A 16,898-nucleotide genomic window follows, 5' to 3' on the forward strand; every position below is an offset into this window, starting at 1 on the left:
TGAGTTCATGACTCTTACTGGTCTGTAGTTTATCAGCGAGGTTTGTCTGGTTCATCTTCTTCAGGACGTGCAGTGTGATCTTCAGAAGCTTCTCTCTGATTTTGATCTGATCTTCATCCTCCTCTTCCTCTCTCTCAGAGCATGCTGGGGAATCTGAGCTCAGTAGTCTCTTGAAAATCTCCAGCTCTTTCTTCATCAAAGAGATGATTTTGTGTTCAAGATCCTGATATCATTGTTAAAACAGGACATAGTTTTATTCAATTATTCATGTACAGTAAATATTCTTATATAAAACTTCAGCAAAATAGGTTTACATGCACGCACGCGCACACGCGCGCACACGCGCGCGCGCACACACACACACACACACACAGAATCCTACCTGAAAAACAGAATCCATGTGCTTCACATTGAATTTATCTGTTGTGTTACTGTAATTTAAGAATACAGTAAATGTGAATAATTTCAATTAAAGATATTTACACATGAAATACACAACAGTAAACGCATGAATGAATGTGTGTATTTGTCGGCAGTATTAAGTTCAGAAAACTGAAAGATGTATCTATACATCTACTCCACTTTTGAAATGGAATGCACAGCCGATCTTTTAAAACAACACAACTGTGCTGTAATGCAATATTTTATAAGCTTTCATAAACCCTATTCAGACGGTAACTGTTTCTTGTGGGGATGCAAGGTATTCTCATGATTTATGGGGTTAGTCAGTGATTGTATTGCAGTCCAAATCCAGAATGTCTGTTTTTTCCAACATCCCACGTAAAAATTTGTAGAGGAATTACCAAATTTTTGACAAACACCAAGCTCGTGTGGTAATATAATTGCTGTTTGAATCCACATCTCTGAGTTTATAAAAGTGGATCAATGCAAAAGTTTTTCTGCAGATGCTTTTAGACCAGCTGAAAAGCAGTATATGATCACCCGCTTTCTGCATCAGTGAAGCAGCTATCTTTGCGTGCATTAAAACACTGACACCTTCATAACTGAAATAATGAGAAGTTAATGGGAACAAAGTTTCATCATCACTCCACTACAGCGAGTGGGAGCTGATATAAATAAAGATTAGAAAATCGCAAAAATATTTAAAATGTCTATTATCATAGCAGCAACAAGTGCTAAATACAATTTTAAAATGTATTCAATAACACAACAGTATTCCATTTACATATAAACCAACTTTCTGGTCATGTGAATGATCATGAGATTAACAACACGAGCAACGCATTTCCAGGTGTTTAGAATGACAAACTCACATATTTACTACAAATGTATCTCATCCGAACGCATGAGTTTTATCGCGGAGGAGGAATGCAAATTTATTTTTTACAGACATCCTCATAATAAACAATTACCATCTGAATAGGCCTATAGATGCCACAATGCAACATAAACACAGCAAAATTTACACTGCTTTTTCAAATTGTGCATTAAAACACACAAACAACAGGTTAACAAGTCAAACAAAAGAAATAAATTTGGCAAAACATCAGTGGAGAAGAGAAAATGTATGCAGTCAAAGAAATAAAATAATTATTAAAAAAGGGATTTTTTTTAAATATAACAATATTTGTAACAACACTGTAAGGGCTCTATCATATACCTGGCATAATGCAGGGCAATGCGTGATGCAAGTGTCTTTTGCTAGTTTCAACCCGGGCACAATTATCATTTTCACATTTAGCCTCACGTTGTTTAAATAGCAAATGCATTTGCACCCAATTTTGCGCCCATGGGCGTTCTGGTCTGAAAACGAGGTGTGTAAACTACGCCAATATGTTTTTTTATATTTAAAGAGCTTGTTAGTAATATGCGCCTATAAAAGGGATGATAACGCGGGTTTGCTTATCACATACATAAATGCGCACGCAGCAGCACAAAACGCTTTTAAATATGAAAAATTAAAGGATTAAAATGGAAAAGATTATTATTGAGTCTCTTGGACATAAATAAGAGCCAATTATGAGACGTTAGGTTTTTAACATTATTCTTAAACTGGGGGGCTTCTTCCTCCGCTTAGTTTACAAAGTCATCTGAATAGGGATTAGACATAGCGCCAGCGCAACTGGCTTTTAAAGGGGATGAGAGATAAGACTCTCATTGGTTTATTGCCCAAAACACACCCATTACTCATTAGGAGAATATGAACAACCCTTTTCGACCGTGCGCTCGCTGCACAAACCATTTTTCCCGTCGTTAAATTAGAAAAAGTGACATCGGACACGCCCATTTAGACCGTGCGCTTTAGACAATGCGCTTAAGTTAGATTGTTAAAATAGGGCCCAATATGTTTATTTAGTTATATTATTGTTCTTAAATTATTTGATATATGTTTTACAAGTTTTTTAATTAATAAAACAACTGATAAATTAGTTTGATAACATGAGGTGATTTCTCTGAATAATTGATATTTAAAGCATGAGATCGTCCTCACCTTACAGCTGCACCAAAGTCTCCTAAACTGAATGCAGGTGGTGGATCCATTGATACATCACTCTTCATGGAAACACAGCTGGGCTCAGCAGATTCTCCATGAATCAAACTAAAACACAACAGCAATTAAACTCAAAATCAAAAACTACAAAACCCTAAAAGTCTCTCTTTGTTCAAAACAAAGGAAGATAAATTTAAAAAAAGCTGGTAAGATTTTACAAAAAGGTACAATTTGTTAACATTAGTAAAAGATGTTGTATATTCCCACATTAACACCACACCAATATTCTAGATGGTTAATGTGTTAATTTAATGTGTTAAGATACAATCCCTGAGACTCAGAATGTTGTGCCAGGTTGTCCAGAGACCCACAAGTATGTAACTTTACACCATCGGATTCTGTTGATTGCAAAGGCACTCTCCAGGCACTGGTCACCCCTGCATCCAACAAACCCTCTCACTGCTAAAACACCGCTTCTGGTCGCTCAACATGGCACAGGTAGGGCTGTGACGGTTAGGAATTTTTTCTTACCGCGGAAAAGCAGCAACAAATCACGCGGTTATGTGGTTAACTGCACAACAATACCCCTCCCGCCAGTCAGAAAGCATCAAAAAGCAGTCTTATTTATTATTAAAGCAACAAATTATATTAGCAATAACAACATAACATAAAATGCATTTCTAAATGATAACTTTTGTTTTTTATATATGTTTTGAATATAATAGGAATTAAAAGATTTTTTTGTTATTGTTTATAAACCATTTTTGTACAATACATTTCATAGAATAACAACCTGATAAAGCTGTACAAAGAACATGTCGAGCTTAACATCGTTTCTGGTGAGTTGTGGAAAACTTTGATTCCTATTTCTTTAGACTTTTTTAAGAGTATTTTTCAGGTAAAACTCTGTGGATATAAACGCACTCCTCCAAACGCAACTTGTTGAAACGTTAAATAATTTTTGTCCCTTTGAATAATTACTGTCCCTTTGTTACTCTCGGAAAGGCCTTGGAGACTCCCAACTGTCGCTGCTGGGCTGAAGTTTTATGCTTTACTAAGGTAGGTTTTGTGCCTTAGGGATTTTAGGATGTGATTTTAGATTAGTGGTATTTCCTCGCTACGATAGTCAGAGATATAGCCTAGGCCGATAGCTCTAGCCTTCATAACAACAGTTGGCATGTTTGCCCATTAGGGCTGTAAAATGTGAGGAAAAGTTGCGATGTGTGGTAACTAGGGATGGGAATCGAGAACCGGTTCTACTTAAGAACCGGTTCCCAGTGAATCGATTCCTTCGAATCGTAAGCATGCCTGCTTAACGATTCCGCTTATCGGTTCCGCTCGCGCTCGTTGCAAATGTGTCATGACGTCACATACACGCTGTGTTGTTTTGGTTTAGAACGCAGCAAACATTGCATCGAGGCAGAACGATCCAAAGTTTGGTTATATTTAGTGGTGGGCAGAGCGAGGCTTCGCGAAACACTGAAACAGTTGAATCAATAACTTATATTTCACGCGAACATACGACAATACGGTCGCGTTGCAGGAGGTTGCAGGACTGTCGCGTGTTTGACACACTATTACACAATAACAGCAGCGAGTCAAACACCAGCGGAGCTAACGGGACGTCATCTGTTATTAATGCAGAAGGTAATGTGTTAATGTTAATGTGAGCGCCATTTCATTATGTAAACTTTTACTATACGGATAATCTCCGTTGTCATTGTCCATCATATTGAGTCTGGCTGGCTCTCACACTGGCTCAGAGGCTGCAGAAAGTATCTCTCGTGCACCTCCAGCTACTCAGTTTACAGAGGCAGGGAGGAACTAAATGACCGAGGCGAGGATAAACACATTTCACAGAGCAGTAGAGGCGGACACTACTTAAGTATTTCTACTTAAAAGTACATTTTCAAGTATTTGTATTTTATCAGTGTTTTTGTATTTTTTTGAAAACATACATTCCAAAGCATATTATCATAATTTTAACTCCACCACATTTCATAATTTCAAGTTTTTGGTTTATATTTAATATTAAAGTACATTAAAAATCTAGTAATGTTTTTTACTTTTACTTAAGTAAAAAGTACTTTTACTCAAGAAAAGTAAAAGTACACAATTTTTATGTAATTATGTATTCAATCAATTTTAATATGCAATATAAATACACAGTATGATTCTATGCTTTAGTGAACATTTTTAGTAAAGTAATTTTTTCCCCAAGACAACACAGATGCTTGGAAAATGAAACTAAAATACTCAAGTAGTGTCCACCTCTGCCGAGCAGTGACTAAGTTTGTGGTAAAGGGTTTGCATCCGTTTGCCACAGTAGATGTCTCTGCATTTCGGTAGGTTAATTTGCTGTATTTTGTCCAGCATCATGTCTTTAAAAGAAAATAACAAATGCATGCATGACCAAAAGTGGCATGTTTTATGTCAGTCTAGTTCAGTTTAATTAATTCCTAGTCCGATCACACATTTACTGGTTGAGAAACACTGCCCTAGGCTATAGGTCCCTGGACTTTACTTTAAGAAGTAGCTCACCTACTTTTAAGTTGGTTTTGATGTTGCTACACATAATTTGTGTATACTCTGTTCTGTGTCTTCTGAACAGATATTAAAGCGTGTTAATACAAACATGCAAATTTGTGCTTATTCCCTCACCCAATGAGAATTGATAAGAGAATCGATAAGGAATCGGATCGATAAGCAACATCGATAATGGAATCGGAATCGTTAAATTCTTATCAATTCCCATCCCTAGTGGTAACATTGTTTAATGTTGCGATGACGATGTGAGTTGCGAGAAATATTTTATATTTTTTCATGTTGTAGGGGCCATTCACATGTCGTGCCTTAAAACGCGTGGAAAAACGCTAGACACGTAGGTTATTGTCACATGATCTGCACGCTGCGCTTGTGTCATTCTGAAAAGTTAAAATGTTTTTGAAAAGCCTGGAAAAACGAGCGCGTCGCACCGCGTGCGAGTCGCGACCGCGGCGCTTCCAGAGCGCACATACTGCGTGCCTACATTTGAAATAATTCAATTCAATTCAATTCAATTTTATTTATATAGCGCTTTTCACAAAAGTCAATTGTTTCAAAGCAGCTTTACATAAATAGAAGCAGTGAAAAGCACAGAAAACGACAGATAGCACAACAAAATACATGAAAGCATGAGCAGTTAAATTTGCTGCGGCTATGACTCAATATTATAATTGCACGTATTACTAAAGCAACGTATAGAAGAGGAAGCTAGGTAAAGCCCAAAAAGGCTGCCTCCCCGGGGTGAAAAACCCCCTAGGAGAAAAAAAACCCCGTGCTTTTATCCGAGGAAAAATAAGTCCTAGGAGGGAAAAACCCTTGGGAGAACGGAAATGGAGATTTAGCGGAGATTAAGCGGTTCTGCCGGTGATCGTTGGTCAGGTATCAGCTGGGCATAACGTTGAAGGACAGCCAGTAGATCAGAGGTGTGCCGACTTTCACATCTACCGGGACTGGGTCTGTTTGTCTCGTCCTCGAGACAACTGCTCAGCTGTACTGCTGATACGGTCCCAACATGCAAACCAACATGGGACTACAGTGATTGGATGTCGTGCAGGCAGCGTGCCTTTGTACATTTTGTCGAGTCGAGTCTTAAGTCATCAAATTCATGACTCGAGTCTGATTCGAGTCCAAGTCACATGACTCGAGTCCACACCTCTGCTTCATGGCAACTTTAAATAAAGATACACTGTAAAAAATCCAATTAATGAAATGTTGGACGGGCAAAAATATATAAGTTAAACCAATTTTTTTGTTTGAGCTAGTTGAGAAGACATATTATTTTAAGTCTAGATAAATCTGTGTTTAAAACATTAAATGAATGGTAATTTTCAAATCCAGTCAACATTCAGAATGGCTAATGTTGACTGAACTAATTAAGACAAATCTGGTCAATATGTGGACTTATGACAACTATTTTTCCTGACAACAAAATGCTCATAATATTACTGTTATTTGGTCACAAAATGTAATTGTAAGAGTTTTTCAGGCGTAAATGTATGTCCTTAAAGTTTAAATATGCGGTCGGTTAATAAAGATAGCGTCTATTTAAAAGTGTGCTTGGACACTTTCGGACGGAGATTAGCTCCATATGAGCTCAATATGAGCTCCAGAAAATCACCGGCGCTTAAGCGCTCACACCCCGCACAGCGCAGCCTCGCCTCGGCAAGCGCATCAGAAATCGACTGCTGGCTCTGATATCTCTGTGGCGTTTAAACGTGATTTAATTCATTTTAATTTCTCATACTTAACAATGAAAGGGTTATATTTTAAATCATATTTTAGGATTGCACTTAATTGATATCGCTGTTGAGTGATGTTTCATATCTTTTACATTTGTTATAACCGGACTGCATGCGAATTTGATCAGAGCTGAAGGAGCGGAAGGAGAAATAGTCCCAATATCATAACAATCTTAAATAAAACTTCTAAATATACCCGTGTGTGTACCCATGTGTGCGCGCGAGCAGTATGTGCGTGAGTTTTTAATTTAAAATGTCTTAACTCGGAAGGATCTGGATCACAGGTAATTTCATCTGAGATTATTCCGCACCTAACAGCAGGAATCACTCACTGTTTTACACAAGGACATAAGTCATCAGCCGTTTCCTCAAGTTCACGTCAGGTAAGTGTTTGTAAATAAATGTTAATTTTAGACTATATTAATTGGCAAAGACACAAATACTCGACGTTTTTGTAAAGATATAAGTTATATAAAGGTGTGTTATGTTATGTGTCCGAGTTAAAGTGGAGCTATTTTAGTTAAGATTACCGGACAGGGTTTATTACTCCGTCTTAATTATAATTGGGACATTTTTACAAACAAACCTTATAAAATACAATACTGGCGTGCATTTTGAGACAAAACAATAGCACTCATATGTTAAGAGATGTCAGTATTTTAGTCAGTGATAAGTCCTGTCCAAGAAAACCGCCCAATAGTGTTTAATTCAATTACATGTGATGTCTGAGGGAAATTTGGCAATTTTAGGGTATAAAGTCTTTCACCATAAAGCTTTATTATATTAAATTATTTATGTATGTGTGTGTGTATTTATATTCTTCTGTTTATCAAACCAGAGCGGTGATGATGTGAGAGGCAGACCAGAGGGATACATGGCGAAAGAAGTTAAATGGCCCTGGAGATGTTCTGACTGATTTTGGAGTGCTTTTGGACTGTTTTATGCCTTCTATTAAGAGAAGACTTAATTCTTTATGTTCAGTCTGTATGATAAGTGAATAAAGCTTTTGTTTTTATGTGACTGAAGTTAATTATTTGTTAACAACACCAGCATAAATTATTTGATAAATAATTTTAAAAAGTTTATAAAAAATTTCCAAATAATAAATATTAATTGAAGTAACATATAAAACATTGAGTAAATACTTAAATTTTAATTGACAGAGTCTTTACTGTAAGTTTTTACTGATTAGTTGAATGAGCTATAAAGCTAGTTGAGCAAACATACTTTTTTATATTTGAGTCAAGTTTGGGCCAACTAAAAAACATCAATCCAGGTAACACTTTGGAGTCAGAAATTGAGTGAACGTAAAATTTCTGTGGAACTAGTTACTAAAAAATAATTCATTGAGCCAACAATTTATTTTTACAGTGTAGTTTATCTGAATGTAGTGCTATCAGTGATATTTACCCATCAGTTATGTATGTAAGGGTATTTCTGTGGACAATTTATGCTAACAGCTGTATATAACTCTCTTACAGGTCTGCATCCCTCTCATCAGTACAAAACTATGAAGTGGAAAAACATATTTACACTTTTTGGACATAAAGTTATATGGTAACATGAGTCATCATTCAAAGTTGTTGGTAAGTTCAGGTAAATCATTAAAATATAGTATAATATACTAATATACACTATTATGGTCATTTAAATGGTGATATCTGGTATAAGCGACCGCTATTTCAAAAATAACAGATGTTATTAACTTGTATTTCACAACAGCGTGTTATTAAGACATGTAGCAAAATATAAAAGTAATTTCTTTACATTATTTTAAATGTTACATTTGGAAGTTATGTGTCATTAACGCTCTGGGGTCTAAGGGGTTTTTAGGGCCCTGGGGAAGTTTTGACATGCACTGACATTTGTGCTTTTTTCAGTTGCTTAAAAACATATTAATGGCAAAAGTCTCCTAACACTGTGTTCAGCACAAACTGGGCTACAATATTATATGATCAACATGTATGTCAGGGATGGGCAACTTCGGTCCTGGAGGGCCGGTGTCCTGCAGAGTTTAGCTCCAACTTGCCTCATGAAGGATCCTACCTTAGATCCTTAGGTGCAGAATGGTTTTATTATTGTTTTTTTATCTTTAATCATTTATTTACATAATCATCATAATCATTTTATAATCATTAGTTTTTATCCATTTAATTATTGTATTGGATTATTTAATATTATTTTATCATTATCAATTTCATTATTATCATTTTTATTATTACATTATTGTTTATTAATTCATTTATTAATTTTTGTTTTTATTCATTATTCATTCATTATTATATTTCTATATTTTATTATATCATTCATTAATTCATTGTATTTCTATATTTCTATATTTTATATGTCTCTTTGTGGTTAAGTTTCATAGAGCTGTTCTGTCTGTGTGTAAACAAGATAGATAAAAAGAATGTTTATGGAAGCCCAAGGTCTAAGGGATGATGCAGCTGAGCAATTTTGGATATAACAGTGCATGCTGTATTCCTGGGTTAGACGAGGTTTGAACATTGAGGCATATGCAACTGAAAGTAACTGTCCATCAATAAAACTCTGTTCTATTTTTATCATCTAAACCTCCGTCTCACGACTCTGTTTATGCTCTCCAGCAACGATTGATCAGCCTTGTATCTGACAGATACTTTAACAAAGTAAACTTATATTTTCTGACGTGATCTGGTGTCCGGGGCTGGATCGTTCTTTTTTTATTTTGTCTGTGGTGTGGAGTCCAGATCTAACACTCAGCACACCTGCCTAAATGTTTTTAGTATGCATAGTAACACCTTAATTGGCTGCTTCAGGTGTGTTTAATTGTGGTTGGAGCTAAACTCTGCAGGACACCGGCCCTCCAGGACCGAAGTTGCCCATCCCTGATGTATGTACATGTTTGTATTTTTAAGAGAAAAATGTTTATACTAGGGCTTGGTTTCGATTCAAATTTCAAGAATCGATTAGATTCCGATTCTCAAGATCTTGAATCGATTATCATTATTCGATTTAGATAAGTGTTTTTGAAAAAAGCCAAAAATGGTGCCAGATAGGGGTGGGCGGAATGACCAAAAATCTATTCCACAGAATGAGTCATTTTATTTCACAGTAACTGTATATTTCATGGTATACATGTTTTTCAGTTTATATTGTTTTTGGATTATAAAAATGTGCAGTTATTTGCCACTCACTATAGCTTTTAACTGCTCACCACAGAAATAATGTTAAGTGAAAATGCCCCGAGGATAACAACAAGTCTTGATAGACAGAATCTTGTTTTTAATTGAGTTATTAATTTTATAGACTATTGAAGCTATAGTATGCATTGTATTTTTATGCATCCATTACATTAAAAATAGGCAGTATGTAAAATGAACAGGTATAAATATATGCACAAACCTACAGACAGGATAAATACCTGTTTATTAGAGTCGGAGCTCTAGATATAGATATTAAGACGGGTGCTATGATGTGATGAAGTCTGTTTTAAGGTCTTGACACTCTTTACTTTCTATTACACATTAACATTTGCGTCTCTTTCTCGTCTTTCTGATCAACGATGTTTGTACTATAAGCGAATTAGGCGTCAAACTACATCACTCCAGCAGCGCACGTGTCACTGATATAAATGCGAGTTTTGTCTTAGCTTGCTTAAAGTTCAGAAAACTTTACAACTATAACCATTATGTGTAAGAAGAACTCTTTATTTGGCGACCTGTTGCGCGCGCCTCAAGAAACCTCTGCCCGTGAGAGACCAGCTGCATGAGCACAGAGGGAGTGAGAGAGAGTTTCGCTGGAGACCTGCAGTGGATTCACTGGCGCTTATTATAAAAATAACACAAATAACTCGTTAATTTGTTATGAGTGGATTATTTTACATATAGATCGCAGCTTTGAGCGTTGTTTTACTCGGGAAATTATAAAAAAAAATTCAATATAGGGCTGCACGATTAATCGTTTTTGAACCGAAATCGCGATGTGAATGGATGCGATTTTCGAATCGCAAGAGCTGCGATTTTTTCGATTCAAAACTATCAAATATAACAATCATCTAGTACGCAGTTTTTGACAGTTCGCTTCATGCGCATTTTACGTTTGATGCAGTTTAAACCAATAGAGTGCATTAACACTGAGGTGCTGACTACACGTCAGATAACACCATTAGGAAAACATGAGCGAGCAGCAGTTCAACTCCTCAACAAAGTGTACGGCCATATGATTTCCGCGATGCGGAAAACACCCAACAGAATCGCGAAATGCATACTAATGGAATTAACTGCACAACGCGGAATGTCATAAAGTTGTCAGGTTTTGGTTGGCAGTCATTTTAAAAACCCATTATAACTCATTAACCGGCAAATGAAAGGACAGAAATGCGCGAAAACATTTCCCTTTTGTGTAATGTTGGACTTAAAGAAAGGTATATACGTCCGTTTCTCGTCATGCATCGCAAACAATGACAAGCGCCTCATCAGACTATAAGCAGGTTTATAGCCCGGAACACAGCAGACGAAAGAGGTACATTATACTTTCTTGCACCCGCACATCTGCACCACTTTGAATATTTACAGGCACGAGGGTTCATGAAGCGCGCACACAGAGAGCTGTCAGCACACGCGTGATCACTAAACTTAAGTTTTCTTTCTTGTCTACGTGAACATAAACAGCTGGATGTTTATCAGTATATTGAAGCAGAGCAGTTTTAAAGCTGTCTTGTGTCTTAAAGTGACAGACAGTAACCTGGTGCTTTCTGTGTCAGAAATGTTTATTACACACCAAAAATTAAAATCACTCCTTAATCTTAACTGTACAAGCTTCTGCAGCTCCACATTTAAAATCGTACAGTGAGGACTGTGCAGAGTTTTATTTGTATTTTTTGCTTATGTTAAATCATAGATTCTAATAACTAATATATTTACATTTATTACAGATGCCTGAAAAGTAAAACAAGATGAGTATAGTCTTATGATTAAAAGAAAAAACTAAACATTTGCTTGTCAGAAGCATTGTTGTAGTGACAGCCAAAATACATTGGCCTATATGTTATTTTAAATAAAACTTTCAATAAATTTTTGTTAAATTGTATTTTAATGTTCTTAGATAAAAAAAAGTTTGTCTGCAGAAGAGCAAAGTCCTGCAGACAACTTGGTACAATATTTAAGAGGTTTTAAATAAACAGTAGCACAGCATCTTTCTTTGGTGCTATTAAAACCACCACAACAAGCCTGGATGTAGCTCTTTTATTATATACTAATGAATCGCACTTTAAATCGCGAATCGCAATTTTTATCAGAAAAATCGCAATTAGATTTTTTCTCCGAATCGTGCAGCCCTAATTCAATAGAATGTAAACACACACACACACACACACACACACACACACACACACACACACACACATTCTGGTTTCCATGTTTTGTGGGGACATTCCATAGACGTAATGCATTTTATACCATACAAACTGTATATTCTATTCCCCTTACCTACCCCATTCCCTAACCCCAACCATCACAAAAACCTTTCTTGTACCTTAGATTTTCAAGAAACATCATCTTGTTTGATTTATAAGCTTGTTTCCTCATGGGGACATCAAAATGTCCCCACAAGGTCACAAAAACACTGGTATTCCTATCTTTGTGGGGACAATTGGTCCCCACAACGTGATAATTACCAGGTACACACACACACACACACACACACACACACACACACACACACACACACACATTATATATAAAAATATATATATACTTATTGAAATATTTTCTATTAATTTTACAAGTATACCTTTAAAAACCATAGTAAGCATGGTAAAGGGTACTGTTTGGCCATCGTAATAAACACAGGGTAAAGTATAAAATACGTTAAACAATAGTTTAAACTTTAAACTTTGAATATTTTGACTATAAAATAAGTAGCTTTCATTACACACATTGCACATGAACATCAGAACCAGCCGCCTCACAAACGACCTGCGTTTGGTTCTATGACGACGCCCTGCTTCACTCCTCAACTTGGTAGAACACATTGTAAAATGTATTGTGAAAAAAATGATGAGAAAAAAAGATGGGAATAGTAAACAAAATTATATTGGACATAAGTTATAAGAATGAAAGAAATATTGTTAACAGTCGTGATGTGCTTAACTAGGCAACCACGTTTTCTTTCATAGATGTACACTAGATGTCGTCTGGCTACGGCAGTTCATTGGACCGAATGCCCCCAAATAGAGCCGCCATCTTGAAACAGGGGAACCCTGCATCAGCATCATTGTAGGCAATGGTGTAACACAAATAAAATCATCATAAATCGTCATGAACGCGATTTTCTTGGTTTTCTTTTGGTTCGTTTCAACAGTCAGACAAGTACCTGCAGCCATATCACCCTGTAGCCCAAGACAGCTTGCCCACTGAAGCTAAGCAGGGCTGAGCCTGGTTAGTACTTGGATGGGAGACCACCTGGGAAAACCAGGTTGCTGCTGGTAGAGGTGTTAGTGAGACCAGCAGGGGGTGCTCACCCTGTGGTCTGTGTGGGTCCTAATGCCCCAGTATAGTGACGGGGACACTATACTGTCAAAAAAAGCACCGTCCTTCGGATGAGACGTTAAACCGAGGTCCTGACTCTCTGTGGTCATTAAAAATCCCAGGATGTCCTTCGAAAAAGAGTAGGGGTGTGCCCCGGCATCCTGGCCAAACTTGCCCATTGGCCTACTAATCATCCCTCATACTAATTGGCTATATCACTCGGTCTCCTCTCCACTAATAAGCTGGTGTGTGGTGGGCGTTCTGGCGCAATATGGCTGCCGTCGCATCATCCAGGTGGATGCTGCACATTGGTGGTGGTTGAGGAGATTCCCCCATTCATATGTAAAGCGCTTTGAGCACTGGAAAAGCGCTATATAAATGTAACTAATTATTATTTTTTATTATTTATTTAGCATTGAGTCCAGAAAAACAATAAAGTTTTGATTTTATGAAAATTTACTTTTTCTAACTATAATGCATAGTGCTGGTAGCCCTAACATCCATACGCAGCACAAAAGTCAGGCATTCATGTCTGCGTTGATGTTCAGTTCAGACTTGCAAATTAAAGAACATTTTCTTCACTTTGGTTTGGGTGTCTAATATATAGGCTTTATGATGGTCTTGTAATAATAATTAAGTAAAAGCCTATTTTCATTTTTAGACAATGCTTGTATATGCAAAAAATAAGCTTTTTATATCAATGACTATGCAAATTAGAGTTAATCCATGGTCATCTTAAATGTGTATTAATTAAAAAGTTCTGTTAAGTGAGCTTCCGTCAACGACGAGGACATCTCAGCCAGGACTTTTCTATACCGCCAGCTTACTTTTACAGCCTGGATATTATACAGATGCTGATGTGTTTTGTTTTCATAGCATCATATGTGAGTGAATGTCTTTGATAGGGGACATAGTAGTGCATTTGTATGAGCATTTAAATATTTGTAAATCAAAATACACCTGATGACAGTTAGAATTTGAAGTATTGAGTATATTTACTGTATAATACAGTAATATATTCTGTATATGACCATATTATGGTGATCCTGGGGTCGTGATGATGGGGCCCTTGAATATTGTTGCCCAGGGTATAACAAAGTGTTAATCTGGCCCTGCCTATAGCCTATATGAGTTTATTTTTTTATGTGACGCGCTCCAAATCCGATGCAGCACAAAAAAACTTTTTTATGCAATCTCATCACGCGTTTCATGCCATCACCGGCGCGGGTTTGCAGGGCAGCGAGAAAGAGACATTAAACTTTAAACATTTAACATTCTACTTGAGTTTTTTTGGACATCCCTTTGGAATCACTGCAATCATATCATCAATTTAAAAGGTATAAATATTAGCGCAGCGCTTATTTCACTCTGCCGACCCTCACAAAGTTTCACATTAAATGTTAATATATTTGTCCAGTCATGGTCCTGTGCTCATTTCTGTCAATGTCCTGCATGAAGATCTTTAAAGGTTTCTTCTTCACGATTTGCGGTGCGGCCGGTTGCAGTCTTTATGTCAAACGGGCGGGTATGAAATAAATTGATGCTGATGTCGGATAACGGGTCAAGTGTTATTTTGTTCGCGCGGCTGCGGGTTATCAAACAGGACTGTGCATGACTCGTATAAGGAAAATTAGCCTACATGTTTATATTCTGTATTAAACCACCATGGGCGCTAAACTTGCTGTGATAAAGGGACAGTTCACCCAAAAATGACAATTCTGTCATCATTAACTCTCCCTCATTTTGTTACAAACCTGTATAAATTTCTTTGTTCTGATAAACACGAAGCAAGATATTTTGAGGAATGTTAAAGGTATAGCGGAAGATTTTCCCGAATTATTTAAAAGAACCGCCCCTCGATATTTTTAAAAAAATGCTCCCGAGAGGGAACGCCTGTTAAACGCGTGCACGAGACAGAGAGAGAGCATGCAGGAGCTCAGTTCTTCTCTTAGCTCTGTTTACAAGTTTCTGTCTGCATGTTTACCGTGTCTGTGCAGTTCGTGACTTGTGCCAGGGCTAGCATCGCAAATCATAGCTTACATCAACTTTTACTAGCAGTGATTTTAAATGGATTTCTCCAAATAGCATGACAAAATGTACCTTTCCATTAGAAACTTCGCGTGGGAAGCCCAACCTGTCCTTTTAGCTCACGCCAGCGTGTGAAATAGTCTCCCATAAACATTCTGGTCTTGTTTCTTTATTTATAGTCCTTTCTCTTCTTGTCATACAATTCGTAGACACTTTTTCTCTTGCGACCCTCAGACATTTTAAAAAAACACAGTAAGAACGCGACCTTCAATGAATGGTTGAAACCGTAGCACAACACACATACACGTGAAAGTGCGCATGTGCAGAAAGCGAACGTAGAGGCGAGCACGTAGAACGGTTATAGGTCAACATATAATCAGAATGATTGACATCTGGGATGACCAATAACAGTGGTGATCCACCCGGAAAACGAAAATCTTCCGCTATACCTTTAATAACCAAACCAAGCATGAGCTCCATTCACTTCTAGGAAAAAATAATACTATAGAAGTGAATGGGGCTCATGAATGGTTTGGTTACAAACATTCCTCAAAATATTTTCATTCATGTTCACCAGAACAAAGACATTTATACAGGTTTGTAACAACATGAGTGAGTAAGTAAATTATGACAGAATTTTCATTTTTGGGTGAACTATAAATCCGATGCGGTCAAAAATGAGGGTGCACCTAACTTTTGTGCTGGTGCACCTAAGAAAAATTGTTAGGCGCACCAGTGCAACCAGTGCAAAAAGTTAGTCTAGAGCAGTAATTCTCAAAGTGTGGTCCGCCAAACCCCCCCAGTGGTCCGCCAAAAGATGACCTAGGCAAGTGTTTATGCAATCGTCACTTATTTAAGTTGATTTTTAATGCACTTGCGAAACTGTGATATCAGTTCTTGCCTTTCTGTTTTAATAACGTAAAAATGGATCAGTTGGCTAAACCAAAGAGGAGTCAAAATAAAAGATCAAGCGTCAACTGAAAGCAGCTAAAATCCACAGATCTATTAGTTTTGTAATTTCCTAGTTTTTGTTTCATGTGTAAAATCCCTGTAATTTAAGTGATTTTGGACATTAAAGGAGAATTTCACCCGTAGAAACATTAATCTTTATTGAAAGTGCGTCATATTTGTAGTCGAAATGTAAAATACATTTAGAATTTGGTGCCTATTTGACTGAGAAAAGGGGTGTTTGTAGTCTCACTCCCTCAACAAAGGCATTGCACTTCCTTCTTTCAATGATGCAAAATGACGATTTTTACATCATTGAAAGAAGGAAGTGCAACACTGAACTTTGTATTTCTCCTGTCTCAGCGACAACTGAGAAAATTATGCATGACCATTCAAAAACATGACTGGGGTTCTATCTATACAAAGCTTTATGCAAATGGGTGAAGTGTCCCTTTAAGGGGAAAATTTTTTTTTTCAGTATTTTATTGTTACCATAGTTACAACCATAGACTTCATATACCCACCACCTCAGATTTAAACTAATGGCTCTTTGGAATGACATTAAGTTGGACATAGGCTGTTATAGTATGTTTAATTGCATTTTTTTTCCGCATGTGCAGTTTGTTGTTCATATTAAGCTGCAACTCATTTCACATTTACTTTTTCAAATGAAATAAA

At 36.8% G+C, this 16,898-nt stretch overlaps 1 protein-coding gene and 1 pseudogene across 1 annotated transcript in view; one reads left to right on the forward strand and one right to left on the reverse strand.

Annotated features, from left to right (window-relative positions):
- LOC135718251 (NACHT, LRR and PYD domains-containing protein 12-like) overlaps window positions 1–16,898 on the reverse strand; it is a 103,690-nt gene that overhangs the window by 85,634 nt on the left and 1,158 nt on the right. The window contains exons 2-4 of the mRNA XM_065240549.1: window positions 2,453–2,560; window positions 383–431; window positions 19–223 (exon numbers count right to left, since the gene is read on the reverse strand). Coding sequence (XP_065096621.1) covers window positions 19–223; window positions 383–431; window positions 2,453–2,560 — 362 coding nt within the window. The remainder of the gene's footprint in view (window positions 1–18; window positions 224–382; window positions 432–2,452; window positions 2,561–16,898) is intronic.
- Window positions 13,088–13,204, forward strand: LOC135718527 (5S ribosomal RNA; annotated as a pseudogene).

The sequence above is a fragment of the Paramisgurnus dabryanus genome, chromosome 10 (assembly GCF_030506205.2).
Source record: "Paramisgurnus dabryanus chromosome 10, PD_genome_1.1, whole genome shotgun sequence".
Taxonomy (NCBI): domain Eukaryota; kingdom Metazoa; phylum Chordata; class Actinopteri; order Cypriniformes; family Cobitidae; genus Paramisgurnus; species Paramisgurnus dabryanus.